The 13,451-nt window shown below is 42.5% G+C and overlaps 1 protein-coding gene across 1 annotated transcript in view; it reads right to left on the bottom strand.

The window, feature by feature from the left end:
- The window catches only part of nsd1b (nuclear receptor binding SET domain protein 1b), a 32,652-nt gene extending 19,625 nt beyond the window's left edge, over nucleotides 1-13,027 (bottom strand). The window contains exons 1-7 of the mRNA XM_044370404.1: nucleotides 12,795-13,027; nucleotides 12,608-12,700; nucleotides 12,399-12,489; nucleotides 9,844-10,760; nucleotides 5,437-5,575; nucleotides 4,334-4,506; nucleotides 976-4,087 (exon numbers count right to left, since the gene is read on the bottom strand). Of these exons, the coding sequence (XP_044226339.1) occupies nucleotides 976-4,087; nucleotides 4,334-4,506; nucleotides 5,437-5,575; nucleotides 9,844-10,760; nucleotides 12,399-12,414 (4,357 nt within the window). The 5' untranslated portion in view covers nucleotides 12,415-12,489; nucleotides 12,608-12,700; nucleotides 12,795-13,027. The remainder of the gene's footprint in view (nucleotides 1-975; nucleotides 4,088-4,333; nucleotides 4,507-5,436; nucleotides 5,576-9,843; nucleotides 10,761-12,398; nucleotides 12,490-12,607; nucleotides 12,701-12,794) is intronic.
- Between the last annotated feature and the right edge of the window lie 424 nt (nucleotides 13,028-13,451).

The following is a 13,451-nucleotide window of genomic DNA, read 5'->3' as shown; positions in this document are numbered from 1 at the left end:
TCGTGGTAACAGGTTGATTATCTCATTATCTTGAAATGATAAAGCTTTTTTAGGTAACAAAATAATTAACTTGTGATCTTGAGATATCGGCATTAAAAAAAATTGCAAGCACCGCTGTTTCCATACAACTCTCACTGCTCTCACATCGTTTTCAGCTGCAGCAGGAAGCTGTTTTCAGAGAAAAATTTCTGGTGAACGTAGTGGAGTATTTAGCAGCTTAAGAGCCAGATTTTTCCCTCAGGAGTTGATAGAGACCAAAAACAGAGCTAAAAGAAAGTGAATATTGGACTTAAATTCTTCAAGTGGACAGAAACACGACTCCAAATGAATCATAATTTTGCTCCGTAACTGCTGGATGTGTAAACACGCAACTGTTTGCAAAAAAGTTTGCCATATCAACTTAAAAGGTGATGATATGTCAGTGTTGTGTTCACAACTTGTTCCCACTACCCCAAGTAGCCAAAACAATCTTTTAATTTTAGGTTTAAAGTTTATTTGTAATTTGTTTAACCCATGATTAGTTTCATCGCTAAAGGTAGCTTTACTGCTAGCAAGTACCAACAGTTTTGCCAAAATATGACTCCATACACTTGTTCCATTGTTGTTAGTCATATTGTGACCTACTACCATTGGCTACAGTACAACTAAGTTTGAAATATACTGAGCAAATGAACAGATAACAAAGAAATGGCTCATGCTGAAGGATACTAAAATTATTTTGTGTGGAATATCACTTTAAGCCCAGTAGTTGCTTTCTGTTGCATGGTATCACATTACATCAGCCTCCAAATATGTGACTGAATAATCCAATTTGTGGAAGTGCACTCCTCATTCATATTATATGAATGGGTGGTACGCAAGACATGTACTGCAATGTGATCAACTTGAAAGTACATGATTGTGTATAACTGTGCGGGATTTGGGTCAGATTGTGCTTCACTATTTTGGGCAGAATGTAAACTAGAATGTCCTTACCTGTTGGAGCCTCGTCGCCTCCTCCAGCGATGCGCGTCAAGCTTGTTTTTGCCTCAGTGCAGTCTGCAACAAGGCCATTCGGCTGCTCCAGACATTGCGTAGTGTTGGACCCCCCCTGCTCCAAAGGCACCATGTTCTGTAGATTCTCATTTACTCTGCTCCACATCTTCTCCTCTCTAATCACTCCTTCACCACTTTCAGCTGCCCAACTGCTGGCCTGCATACCCAACAGGGACTGGACTCTTGATGAGCAATCCACTCCTGCTGAAAACTCCATTCCTGGCGAGGACTCCAGTCCTGGGTAACCAGGTCCAGACCTGGCAGGACGGCAAGGCACTTTGCGGTTGGCTTTCTTTTTCATCCCATTGGAGCTTCCCCTTCTGGTATAGGGCCTCTTGGAGACCTGACTTGTGCTATCTTTACTGTGTGTGATTTCGATTTTGTCTGGACTTGATCTTGATTTGTTATTAACGTGTTCAGTTTGTTCATCTTGGCCTGTGGCTTTAGCCTTCCCAGGCATCACTAAGGGCTCCTCCTTAACATGTGCACTTGGTGGCCCAATCTCCAGTTCTAAGGGAGCCCCGTCTCGTTCTCTAGTGTCATGCAAGTCCTTCAGCATCATGAGAAAAGTGCTGAACTTGTAGTTTGTGTCTGGTTTGAAGGAGATGGGCTTACCATCGCCCTCATTTGTCAAGGACTGGAAGGATACCTCCTCCACGTTTTTAAAGGCATTCATAAAAGAAAATGGCGAGGAAGGTGCAGAAGAGGAGCAAATGTCAGAGGAATGATCTTCCTTCTTTTCCTTTACCCGAGAAGTGAGAGGCATGAAGTCCATTGGTGGAGTTGAGGATATTGAGAGGTCTTCATCTTCACTTTTGACTTCAGCTTCAAAGTCAGTTGAATCAGAAAACATCAAAGGGGGAGTGCTACAGCTAGAAAAAGTGTCCTGATTATACTCACCATTGTCATTACAATGAGATTTAAGAGATTTTATTTTAGTGCAAAAGTCCAGTTTGGTATCTGGATTCCAAGAGGAGTTGCGCTCAGAATGGCATACAAGGCCCTCTGCTTTTCTGAATGGATTTAAGAGTTCTTTCTGCTCAGCCTCCTTTCGGGCTTTTTCACGCTTCTTCTGTTCTGCCTCCTGCATAGCCTTCAGGGCTCTGGTCATTAGTCGACTGCTGGCTGGAAGATGGGCAGGCTGCTCATGTAGTAGGACTTTATTCACTTGATCTGGAACGTGCTTTGATTTGTGGACAATTGCCTTGGATCTTTCAGAGGACAGGCCTTCGGGTGCTTGAGCATTCCTAGATACTGAATTCCCATGCCGGTGAGGAGGCAAAGAAGTTGTCTTATGAGATGTGCTAGTAACAGAAGTCGTTTTTTGCTCTGAACTGCCTGATTTGTCAGAGGACATGCTTGTTCCATTGGAGACAGTAGTCTTCTTACCTTCTGACTGGTCTGATTGGTTAGAGGATGAGTAAGTCACATTGCTTGAGCTTATATTTAAAACTGGTATCCTTTCTGCTTCTGGACAACTTAACTCATTAGCGGACACACTTGCCACATTGGAGGCCACACTAGTTTTCCCTTGTGATGATTCTGCAGAGAGGCGAAGCATACCAGCACCACCACTTGCTTTTAACTTCTTAACGGAGATCTTTTTGGATTCTGAACCACCTGCTTGCTTTATGGAGACACTTGCCATGCCATCCACCAAGTCTGATTGTTTAGAAGACATTTGAGTCTCATTAGTATCTGATGTTTTTTCACTTTTAGTACATCCAGGCTGGTTTTTAGAACTAATGATTACACTGGAGTTTAGGATCTTCTTACCCTTTATGTCTTTGCGTATTAATTTGACAAAGGGCAGCTTACACTTTGAGACCAGAGATGTTTGCTTCCCTAGCCTTGCTAATGGGTCAGTAGTGTTGACATTCAAACTGGACGCTGAAGGCTTGTTACCTTCTTTTTCTTCTGTTTGGTCTGAAGTCCTGTCATGTAAATAAACCTTTTTTCTAACCATCATGTCAGAATGTTCATTTTGACGGATGGTCGTTACACTCTCTGAAAACCTGGACTGATCATTGAAACTGGCCTTCTTGTTGGGCTCTTGGGGCTTTTTAACATCTGAGCTACCTAACTGGTCAGACAGCGTGCCAGTAACAGTGTCGGTTGTATTACAGACTGTCTGTCTACTCTTTGAATATCCACATTTGACACCAGAAGGAACACCAGTCTCAACAGAGTCCAGGGACTTCTGCTTGTCTGACAATCCTGATTGGTCAGCAGGGCTGCCGGTTATATCAAAAGGCCTATTAGCAACCAGGGTGTTTTTACACTTCAAATTTCCTGACTGTTCAGGTGGTATATTTGTTTCAGCAGGTACCAGAGTCTTATGCTTGTCTGACAAACATGACTGGTCACTGAGCCCACCACTGGAGGAGGAGGCACTGGGAACCAGCGTCTTTTTACTAACTACAGATGAGTTCTTTTTCTTACAGGACACCTTACTAAAGAGAGTACGATCTGGCATTGGACTGGTTGTTTTAGGTCGCCTGTCTTTGCCTGATTTGCTGAACCACAGACCACTCTGAATCTCTGGCTGCTTCTTTACCTCTTTGACAACCGAAACAGACGGCTGAGTTGGAGCCAGTTTAGGCTGACGCTCAAGTGCTTTAGGACACAAAATCTTAGGGACTGAGTCAAGGTCAGAATATGGGCATTCTCCATTGTCTCTCTCTGATTGGTTTGGGCTATTATGCAACATCTTTTTAGAGTGTTTTCTATTCATGTTCTTTGATGATTTACTCAGTTTCTTCTTGCCAGGAGGTTTCCTTAAAGTGCTTGGCTTTGTTGGAGCTGGTATTGGGGATGAAACGGTTGGGGATGAAATAGATCCATTGGTCAAGTGCGATGTCTCAGGAAGGGTGGAGACAGGTGAGGTGGAGGGGGGTAAGGTTTGATGGGCCTTGTTCTCTGGTGTGGAACTGTTGTGGAAGGCATCATCTATGGACGAAGGAAGGGAGGATACCATTTTGGGTCTCTGTGGAAGAACAGATTCAGCTTCTGCAACACTGGATTTCCAAGAGTCCTGAAAACGTTTAGCAATCTGTAGAGACACAAAGGCAAAAATTTGCTCAATCTTTACACAAATAACATATCAGTTTACAGCAGAAACTGTTCGCGATTGCCGTTGCAAGATATTTCTGAACAAATCTATTTTGAAGAGAGTTTTTGGTGTGCAAGCTTTCTTTTATTGTCTAACATGATGATCACACAACCATGATTATTATGTAGACCAACATTTTATAAGGGGATGCAAATAGTAGTTCATCATTAATAAAATAGTAATTACATTGTATTTGTTGTTCTGCTCCCTTTGCTTCCCCCTTCGGCGCAGTAGGGGGAGCTGTTCAAATTGAAAACCTCCATGGAAAGTATGAGCAGATTTTTCCGCAACCCAGGCCAGCTCCACAGGCTCCCCAAATGTCCTGACATGGTAGAGCCGACAGGGCCGATCACTGGGCTCTAAGACAACAACAAAACATTAGCCTCAATCTCATGGGATGCATATCAAAACTGCACCATCCTGCACAGTGAGTATAGGAATGCATCAACCAAGCAACGAGAGATTTAAAATGCAAGAACACTGAACTCTCTGCAAAACTAGAATCAAATGTGCATATTAATATCAGGATTTTGAACATTATGTACTGTTACATGGCCAAAATATGAATTATCAGCTGAAAAAAGTGGCTGTAGTTCTTATTCATTTGTTCTTAGATGAGTGTATGATTCATTTAGACTGCAAGAGTGAAACTTAAACCTATAATACCAGCAGTTTGTGGCATTCAATACATTAGAACAACACAATGAATAGCATATGTGACTTGACTTTAACTGTAAATATCCACAGTTGCAGAGGAAAAACATAAAGCAGACAAACACTTTTACAGCATGAAAGCCTGATACATGCCAGTGGATGCAGGTGCTTGACATAAATGGTTTCAACAGTGATGTAGGAGAAGATCCATTGGTTGAAATTATAATCTAGTTTTTGATAGCAATATGAGAACAGTAGATATTTACACTTATGCTGTTTTAAAATCTTTTCAGGCATGATGGTTCTCTCCACTTTGTAACCTGACCAATGTCCACTAAAGACATACTGTTGAAAATTGAACAGTTTACAACAAAATAATTATGCATTTCTGAATGTGTTTTTCAGTTTGACCCCTAAATTATGTCCTAAATTACTTCAAACAGCCTTCTTATCAGCTTTTTGATGCAGTGTTAATCACCACTCTATGACACAATACAGCTCTGTTATTACCAGCTGGGGATGGCAATTAACTGGCGACCGAAATAATCCATAGAGCATATCAAACATGTGAAAGCAACCCATAATAATGCATTAGTTTACATAATCACAATAGGTCAACAATGTTTCAGGCCCACCTTTCACTCTGTGATAGATTCCCTGTACGGGGTCAACGATCACCTCACAGGGCCACCATGGTCTTCGGCTGAACTTTGCCCAAATAACTTCACCCTCTAAAAACTTCACAGGTGGCAAAGACTTTTTCTTCAGGCTGTTCTGCTGTCAACAACATGACAGTGAAGAGAAAAAAATTAAATGAGATGTTTGAAAATGAGACAGGTTTTGCATTTCCACCAAATGTTTTGCATCAGAGCTACAGGTGTGTTCTTGATATTTCAACATGTTTCTGTTCATTGTGACCAGCTGCATTACTAATGTAATTTCCTTGACATTCAAAGACATTGAGACATATTATATGATCCATAATGTGATGATTACTGGATGTTTATTTCTGCTTGTGTTAATCACCTGCTGAGAATCAGGTCCAAAAAATGAAGAATTCAAATTATACTATTACCATGTTCCAAGTTCCTTGGCAACTTTGTCTGCAAAATATCGTTTTCACTCATGTTCCACTGAATTAAATACAATATTCTTGTGAAAACCAAAGGTCGGTAGGCAGGAGAAACATTCGATGAAAAATGATTATAAGTTATATAAAGTGTGGCCAAGACAGACTTGATATTAAGTATTACATTTATAAACAACAAAGTTGTTTAATTATGATTTAATGATGCAAATCACTATAACCTATACAATGCTAATGCCTATTTTGCCGCTCTAAGTCAAAAAGGAGAAGGCTGGGATTTGATTACCTGTAAGGGGTTTTTCTGACTTTGCTTGACCTGGCTAAGCATCTTGAGGGCTTTGCCTGATTTGTTGACACCAGAAATATGAATCAACTGTGTGGCTGAAAGCATCAAAGATGTTGGGGGAAGCAATACTGACTTGTATGGTGAAAAGAGTCTGAGCACAAAGATCCACTTGTTAGCTTTCAGAGTTCACTCACAGGAAGGCTGTGAATGTGACTGGGTATTTGTGCTCATATTTTTTTCACCCTATACTGTTCCTAAAGATCAAGAATGAACATTTGTGCTCCAATATTGACATTTTTTCATCAATTATTTCCACTTGATTGAACAGCGGAGAAAACATCAGGCGATGGGGAAGCAGGTAGAGAGAACGAAGATGAAGGACGGGCAAAGACAAAAGGTGAAATTTTATCATATGTGTGGCTGTACAATTCTTTTACACATAAAATGTATGAAAAGGGGGTCTACAAGCTTTTCTGTTCTGTCTATAATAGATCCAAAATTCAACTTGTCTTCCTATTCTAGGTTTCAACAGGTTTCCACTGAAACCACAGTAGAACGCTATTACAACCGTTAGCACTGGTGGCTACCAGGTTTTGGTTTGTTGACAGCACTTTAACATATTAAAAAATAAATCAGACTTTGTTAAAGATAGAACGATGAAGTCCTGTGCTGCCTACTGAATCGAAAACTTCAACCTTTTACTTTTAGTACATGCTGCAGCTGCCCCTACAAATTACATACTGTTGCATGCAGAATGTGTACAATTGGGACATACTACTTCATCTGTGATTGCGGCTTCTGTCGTTGCACTGCTAATGTGCAGTCTTTGCTCTCTTGGCAGCTAAGTCAATGTGTCGTATCTTCTGCTGCTCAGGGGACTATGAGTCAGAATAGCCAGAAAAGCATAATGGCTTACACACTGCAAAATGCGACCGCATGTAGTAGGACATGCTGGTACTTTTGGCCTACTGCATTTGACATACTATGTATCGGGACATACTAAATCTTTTTCTGGCACACTAAATAGTATGGTAGTATGGGTATTGGAACACACCCATGGACCTATTTCCATTGTTGTCCCTTGTGTTCTCACAGTCCATCAACCATTTAACAAGGTGGAGACATGCCTTTGTTGTCTGACAGAGGGAATAAGAAAACATAAACACTAAAACATGGACAATTAAATCTTAAAAACAAACAACCATCCTTTTCTGTGTAAATTAAAGTAACAGCTCACAACAGCAGGTTGACTGGACTGGCAGGGCACATGAGCAGGCCTGAGTTATGACCGGCATGTAGCAGGATTGGCCAGAGCGGTGACACTGGCTGTTGCTATGATGTAACCCTGGCTGGGGTATTTTAAAGGAGTAGTTCAACATTTTGGGAAATATAAAAGAAGATCAACACCACAACCACACATATCTGTCTGTTCAGCATGAAGCAGGAGCCAGGTTAATCGATTAATCTATTAGTCAATCAGTCGGCAACTATTTTGACTATTGATTAATCATTTCAGTCATTTTCCAAGCAAAAATGTCAAACATTTAATAGTTCCAGCTTCTCAAATGTGAGGATTTGCTGTTTTTCCTTGTCATATATAATAGTTAATTGAAAATCTTAAAGCGGAGCTTCACAATTTTTTCAAGTCTGTCCAAAAACAATAGTCAGGCACCCAAATGAATATTCAAGCAGGTTTTACTCGCTAGGTTCCCCTCTAAATGCGCTTACAATGTAAGAGATAAGGGACAAAATCCACAGTCCTCGTTTTGAGCAAAGATGTATTTAAAAGTTTATCTGAAGATAATATGAAGCTTCAGCCATTTGAGTTAGTCAAATAAAGTGCATATCTTCCACAGTTACAGTCTTTTTGGTAAAACATTTCCCCTTTGTGTCTCGACGGACAGTGTTTTCCTGTTCAGCTGCACCTGACTATTGTTTTAGGACTGACTTGAAAGGTTATGAACCTGTCCCTTAACATTTTAGTCTGTTAGTCAGACAAAACATGTAAATCGAAAACGTCACTTTGACCTCTGAGTGATTGTTTCACTATTTTTATCATTTCATTCATTTCACACAATGACAAACAGACTCCAGGGACTTCCCGTAAAACGACACCCTTTTACATTTAAAGTCAGAGTATAGCCCAGCCAATCCGTCAGTCAAGCTGACAACAGGGTATTATCCTATCAATCTCTTGAACCAGTTTTCCTCAGGTAGTTGTTTTGGTCAGGAAGAGGTGTTAGACGAAAAAGATGTGTGAACTATGAATAAATAGGTGTTCTTGTGCTGCTTCCATGCTGTTCTATGTCCACATGGACATAAGAATATTGGTGGCTTTTGTTGGCTATGAATACCATCTACAGGCCTTTTTCAATGAAGATATTTTTAGATGTCACAGTAGGAACAGCATAAGTGTAAATAATAAATTTAGCGATGGCTGAATTCCATTTAGCCGCTTCAGTTTGAGGGTCCTGGTATTGTGCAAGCTGGCACACTGTCACACTCATGGCTTACTGGGACACTTGAATGGAACAGAGCCATCCTTAAGGTTATTATTAGTAACACCTGTGCTTTCCCTACAATGGCAAGTCAAAATGTCTGCTGTGTTTACATGTATATTTACATTTAGAGCGGCAATGATTTGCCGATTAATTGATTGACAGAAAATCCTGATAATCCATTAATCATTTTGGGTCATTTTTAAAAGAAAAAAAGATAAAAATTCTCTGGTTCCAGCTTCTTAAATGTGAATATTTTCTGGTTTCTTTAGTCCTCTATGACAGTAAACTAAATATCTTTAGGTTATGAACTGTTGGTTGGGACAAAACAAGGCAGTGAATGACATTTTCCACCATTTTCCGATATTTTAAAGATCAAACAACTGACTGAGAAAATAATCCACCAATTAATCGATAATGAAAATAATCATTGGTTGCAGCCCTATTTACACTGATTGTCCTGTGAACTTGTTGATCTGAACCACTTGTCCTATAGTGTCCTTCAGATAATTAGTGGCTAATGAAGAACGAAATACATGCTGAAACACTGATTAATCGAGGTAAAATTAAAAATACTGCATCAGAGATAGCGTGTGCTGCTTTCTCTCCTGTTTTTTGATTTTATCACCTTCTGAACGCTGCCAAAATTTAGTTCCAACAACATATCCCAATAGCGGAGGGAGAAACAAAAGCTAAGTCGCTAAGTTCCTGCTTAATGTCTACCTGTGAGCCAGTCTCATACTTGAGCAGGTGAATGTTTTCCTTTAATTGTTTTTTAAATGAGGACAACTATGTTTATCAATGACGGAGCTACAATTGTGGAGATATTGTATGTGTACACCCGTTATCTAAGATGAACAAGTATCTTGTTATGACAGGTCAAGGGCACAGGGCTTGTGTGTAAAAACATTAACCTAATCCAGCTACGTAACAAATATTTTCCACTCGAGTGAATGTCTGTTGTCCTTTGACTAATATTTTACTACACTTTGTCTTTCTACACCAGAGAGAAAACTCTTATCAGGACCACAAAACAGCATGAAGAAGGAAGTAAAACAGTGACCTCAGTCTGAAATAAAGTGACCAGGGTGCCACAAACAAACCCAGACTGCTAAAATAACTCGAAAAGCCATTATTTTGTGACATGTCTACTAATAAGGGTAAAACTTGCCATTAAATGCCTTGGAGGGCTATCCCCAAATAGGAACAGCTCGGTGTCGCTCTCCCACTCGTCATCCGAGCCGTCCCAGTATCTCCTGCGCTGACCTGAGGACTGGGACCGGGTGACAACCTTGGCTGATGACACAGTAGCATCCTTGGAATTTAAGTCTCCAGAAGTGGACTGAGGAAGACTCCCCACCCTCTCGTGTTTGTCCCGTGAGTCTCCGACAGGCAACACAACCTCCCGCTCTTCATTATTGTTGTCATCGTCATCCTCAAACAAAGAGGACTCAAAGTGGAGGAAGCCGTTGGCAAATGGGCTGTTGCTATCGAGAGAGAAGGCCGGGCTAGGCGGGCCTGAGAAACAACCTTCTGCCTTTTTCTCTGAGACAACAGGATCGTTCCGATTGGCTGCTGGCGCGTTTCTATTTCCAGTTTGGACATCAGGTTGTTTTCGTCCAGCAGAAGAAGATTTACCAATGCTCTCCTCCCTGCTGGTATTCTGGGTGCCACAATAATCCCTGCCAGTGCAATTGGCCCAGGAGTCCCTCTCCATCTCCTTCCCCCTCTCCTTCTTACTTGTCCCCCAATCCCAGCTCCTGTCTGGCGCCCTCCCCTCCCTCACCGGCAGCACCAGGTCAGGCTGGCTCACCATGGTGGTGAGATGCTGCAGCCTCCTGAGGGGACTGTAGGAGGAAGAGGAGGAGGATGAGGAGGAGGAGTGGTCCCTTTGTGCGAACCCATAGACTGATGCATGCTTGAGGGAGGAGGCGGAGGCAGACATGGTTAAACTGATCCTGCTGTCATGGTGTCTGGAGGAGCAGGAGTGGGTGGAGAGGTCACGACCGGGGGTCAAAGGGCAGCTGGACTGATGAGTCTCCCTGCCAGGGCCTGCGTAAGGCCCACTCATGCTGGCATGGTTCCTCCCTGAAACATGAACAGAAAATTGTTAGTGTGCAGCCTATCATAAACATCAAAATTTGGATAACTTTAAAACATTAACTTCACAGTTTGTTATAATATGCCTGTAATAATTATTTTAGGACTTCCACATTTTCCTGTGGAACTGATTTTGATATTTTGTATAATCCTTCAATAATATTCCTGTTAGAAATTACACTTTAGTCAAGACTTTTGAAAATCTGCAATCTGTCTTTCATTCAATTAAATGTCACAGCATCCCTGCAGCTCATCTAAAGTTATCCCAGGCTGCTGGTAATGAGATATATCTAAAAAAAGGCACGGTGCATCAAATCTGTAAAGACACACACAGTCTGCCTTCACATGATGTCAAAACAAAACGTAAACAGACTCACGACGACGATCGGATCGACCTAATAATGTGACATTTGTGGGAGAAATCTGCGCAAACACCGCAGCCCAGCTGTTAGAGCCTTTCAGGAATATTATCGCGATATGATGAAAATGACATCAAGTACGATAAGGTCAGCAGCCTCTAAACTCGTCGCTGGCTACCAAACACACACATGTATACACACAATAACGCCTGTGAGATTATTAAAGCGCGTCATGTTCAAATCAATCCAACACTGCCTGCGCTGTAACCACAAACTGGGATTAAAATGGACCCGTTCGTGCGCGCGCGTGTATGTAAGGCGCGTGTGCATAGGTGTGTGTGTGTGTATGTGTGTGTGTGTGTGTGTGCATCTGTGTGTGTAAAGGTGTGTGCAACTGCATATGTGTGTCTGTGTGTCGCTCGTGGCTTGCAGTGGCTCCATGATTGCACGAGACAGAAACACAAACGCCACATAACATGCAAAACGGACGATACACAACAAGTTCACTTACACACACTGACACACACACACACACACACAGACACACTTCCACAGGCTTCCCTCCGTCAGATGCGGGCTATGTGCATCAAACAACAAAATCACGCAGAAAACGCCAAATGACACGGGATCTGTCGCGAGAATCTTACCATTCCGGTGTCGGCCACCGCAAAAATGACCCTCGACCTGTTCATTTTGGCGTTTAAATGTGCCAATTTCCAATTTTTTGAAAGCGGATGAGGAGAGTCCCAGCGGCAATACTACTAGGCCTGGATCCTGTGAAACGTACTCACTCACTCACCCCCCCCCCCCCTCCTCCTCCCTCCTCCTCCTCCTCTCTACATGCGCTAAAGCCTGGTCCAGCGGCCCCTGGATTGGAATAGAAATTCAGGCGTGTTGTGCTCCTCCAGCGACACCCCCCTTTTTGCTTTGTGATAACTACAACTTTATAATCCCCCGTTTTATGATTTCTGCTCTGTTAAATGGCTATTTCCTGCCTGCAGACTCTGCCTGCCCCTTGAAAGTCAGTCTCCCTCTCTACTGTGCGCACTGGCAGTCGTCACCACTGCCTCCCTCCCCAGCCGGTCCACAGCATGGAGCACAGAAGGGGCCGTAAATCTCTCTTCAAGAAAAAAAAAATCTGAGCTGTCAGCCTAAAAAAAAAAAAAAAAAAATGCACCGGACCACCACACGACACCTCCAAAAAATCGCCCCGCCCCTCTCCTTAATTACAAGCATCAATTATTAAACTAAACCCGGCTGCCATCACCATTGACATGACACATGCCAAACTTGTCCCAACAACTGGCATCTTCTTCACCACCACCACCTCGACACGCACTTGGGCAGCACACATGCGCCTAGAGATGAGACGAGAAATAAATAAATGATAAGATAAAAAAAAAAAAAAAAATGTCCACCACCACCACCACCACCACTACGTCTGAGAAGAAGCAGTGAAATAGTGCAGCAGGCTACCCGGAAAAACAGATGGGTTTCCTTTCCTGAGACGAGTTGTTGTATGTAGTCTCTGGCTGCACACCCGGTCCCTTCAAAATGGAGTCCTCCAGCCTTTGAGGAGGAAAAAAAAACAGGCCACAAAGTGTTAATATATGCTCGATATAAAGTTCACCCAGCCACGGAGAAACTGAGCCACAAAGCGCACCTCTCCTGTGCTCTGGAGGTGTTTCTGGAGGCTGTTTGAGTCTTGAATCACCCATATCACGGCAGGAACATTTTCTTTACATGTTGTGCCTCCCAAAGTCACTGTCTTATGAGCGTTTTCTGCCACGACAGGGGGGACTGAGGCACATTATCCTCTGCTGTGTATGTGTGTGAGTGTGTGTGTGTGCCAAACGCACGTCTGACAAGCAAAAACCACAACATTTATTGCCACTTTAAGCGTCGACTGTGCTGGTTTTGGTGACTGTTTTTGTGTATGTATAAAAAAGGGAAAACACACGGTCAGCTTTTCTTTTTTCAGAAACGGAGGGCTGAAAGCTGGAAAACAACTGCAGCTCTCGGCCGCTGAAACTGAGCTTGAGCTGAGGGAGACATGCGAGATTTCTGCTTTGGTGTATTTGATTTTATGGGGTGAGGAAATCTCCAGATTTGGACATTTGGAGACGATATGTCAGTGAGGACAGAGAGGGCGGGCGGGGGGGGGTGTTTCAGGTGTAAAAATACCCCCCCCCCCCCAACACACACACACTCTCTTGTCACCGGGAGGCGATGTGGGGGAAATAGCGTTTATGATCGACATGGCCGCAAAACGGCAAACCCTCCTCTCCTCTCAGGTCTTGGGGGGGAGCGTGATAAAGAA

This window comes from Thunnus albacares, chromosome 13 (assembly GCF_914725855.1).
Source record: "Thunnus albacares chromosome 13, fThuAlb1.1, whole genome shotgun sequence".
Classification (NCBI taxonomy): domain Eukaryota; kingdom Metazoa; phylum Chordata; class Actinopteri; order Scombriformes; family Scombridae; genus Thunnus; species Thunnus albacares.
The sequence above is the reverse complement of the archived record's forward strand: the minus strand, read 5'-3'. Positions and strand labels throughout refer to the sequence as shown.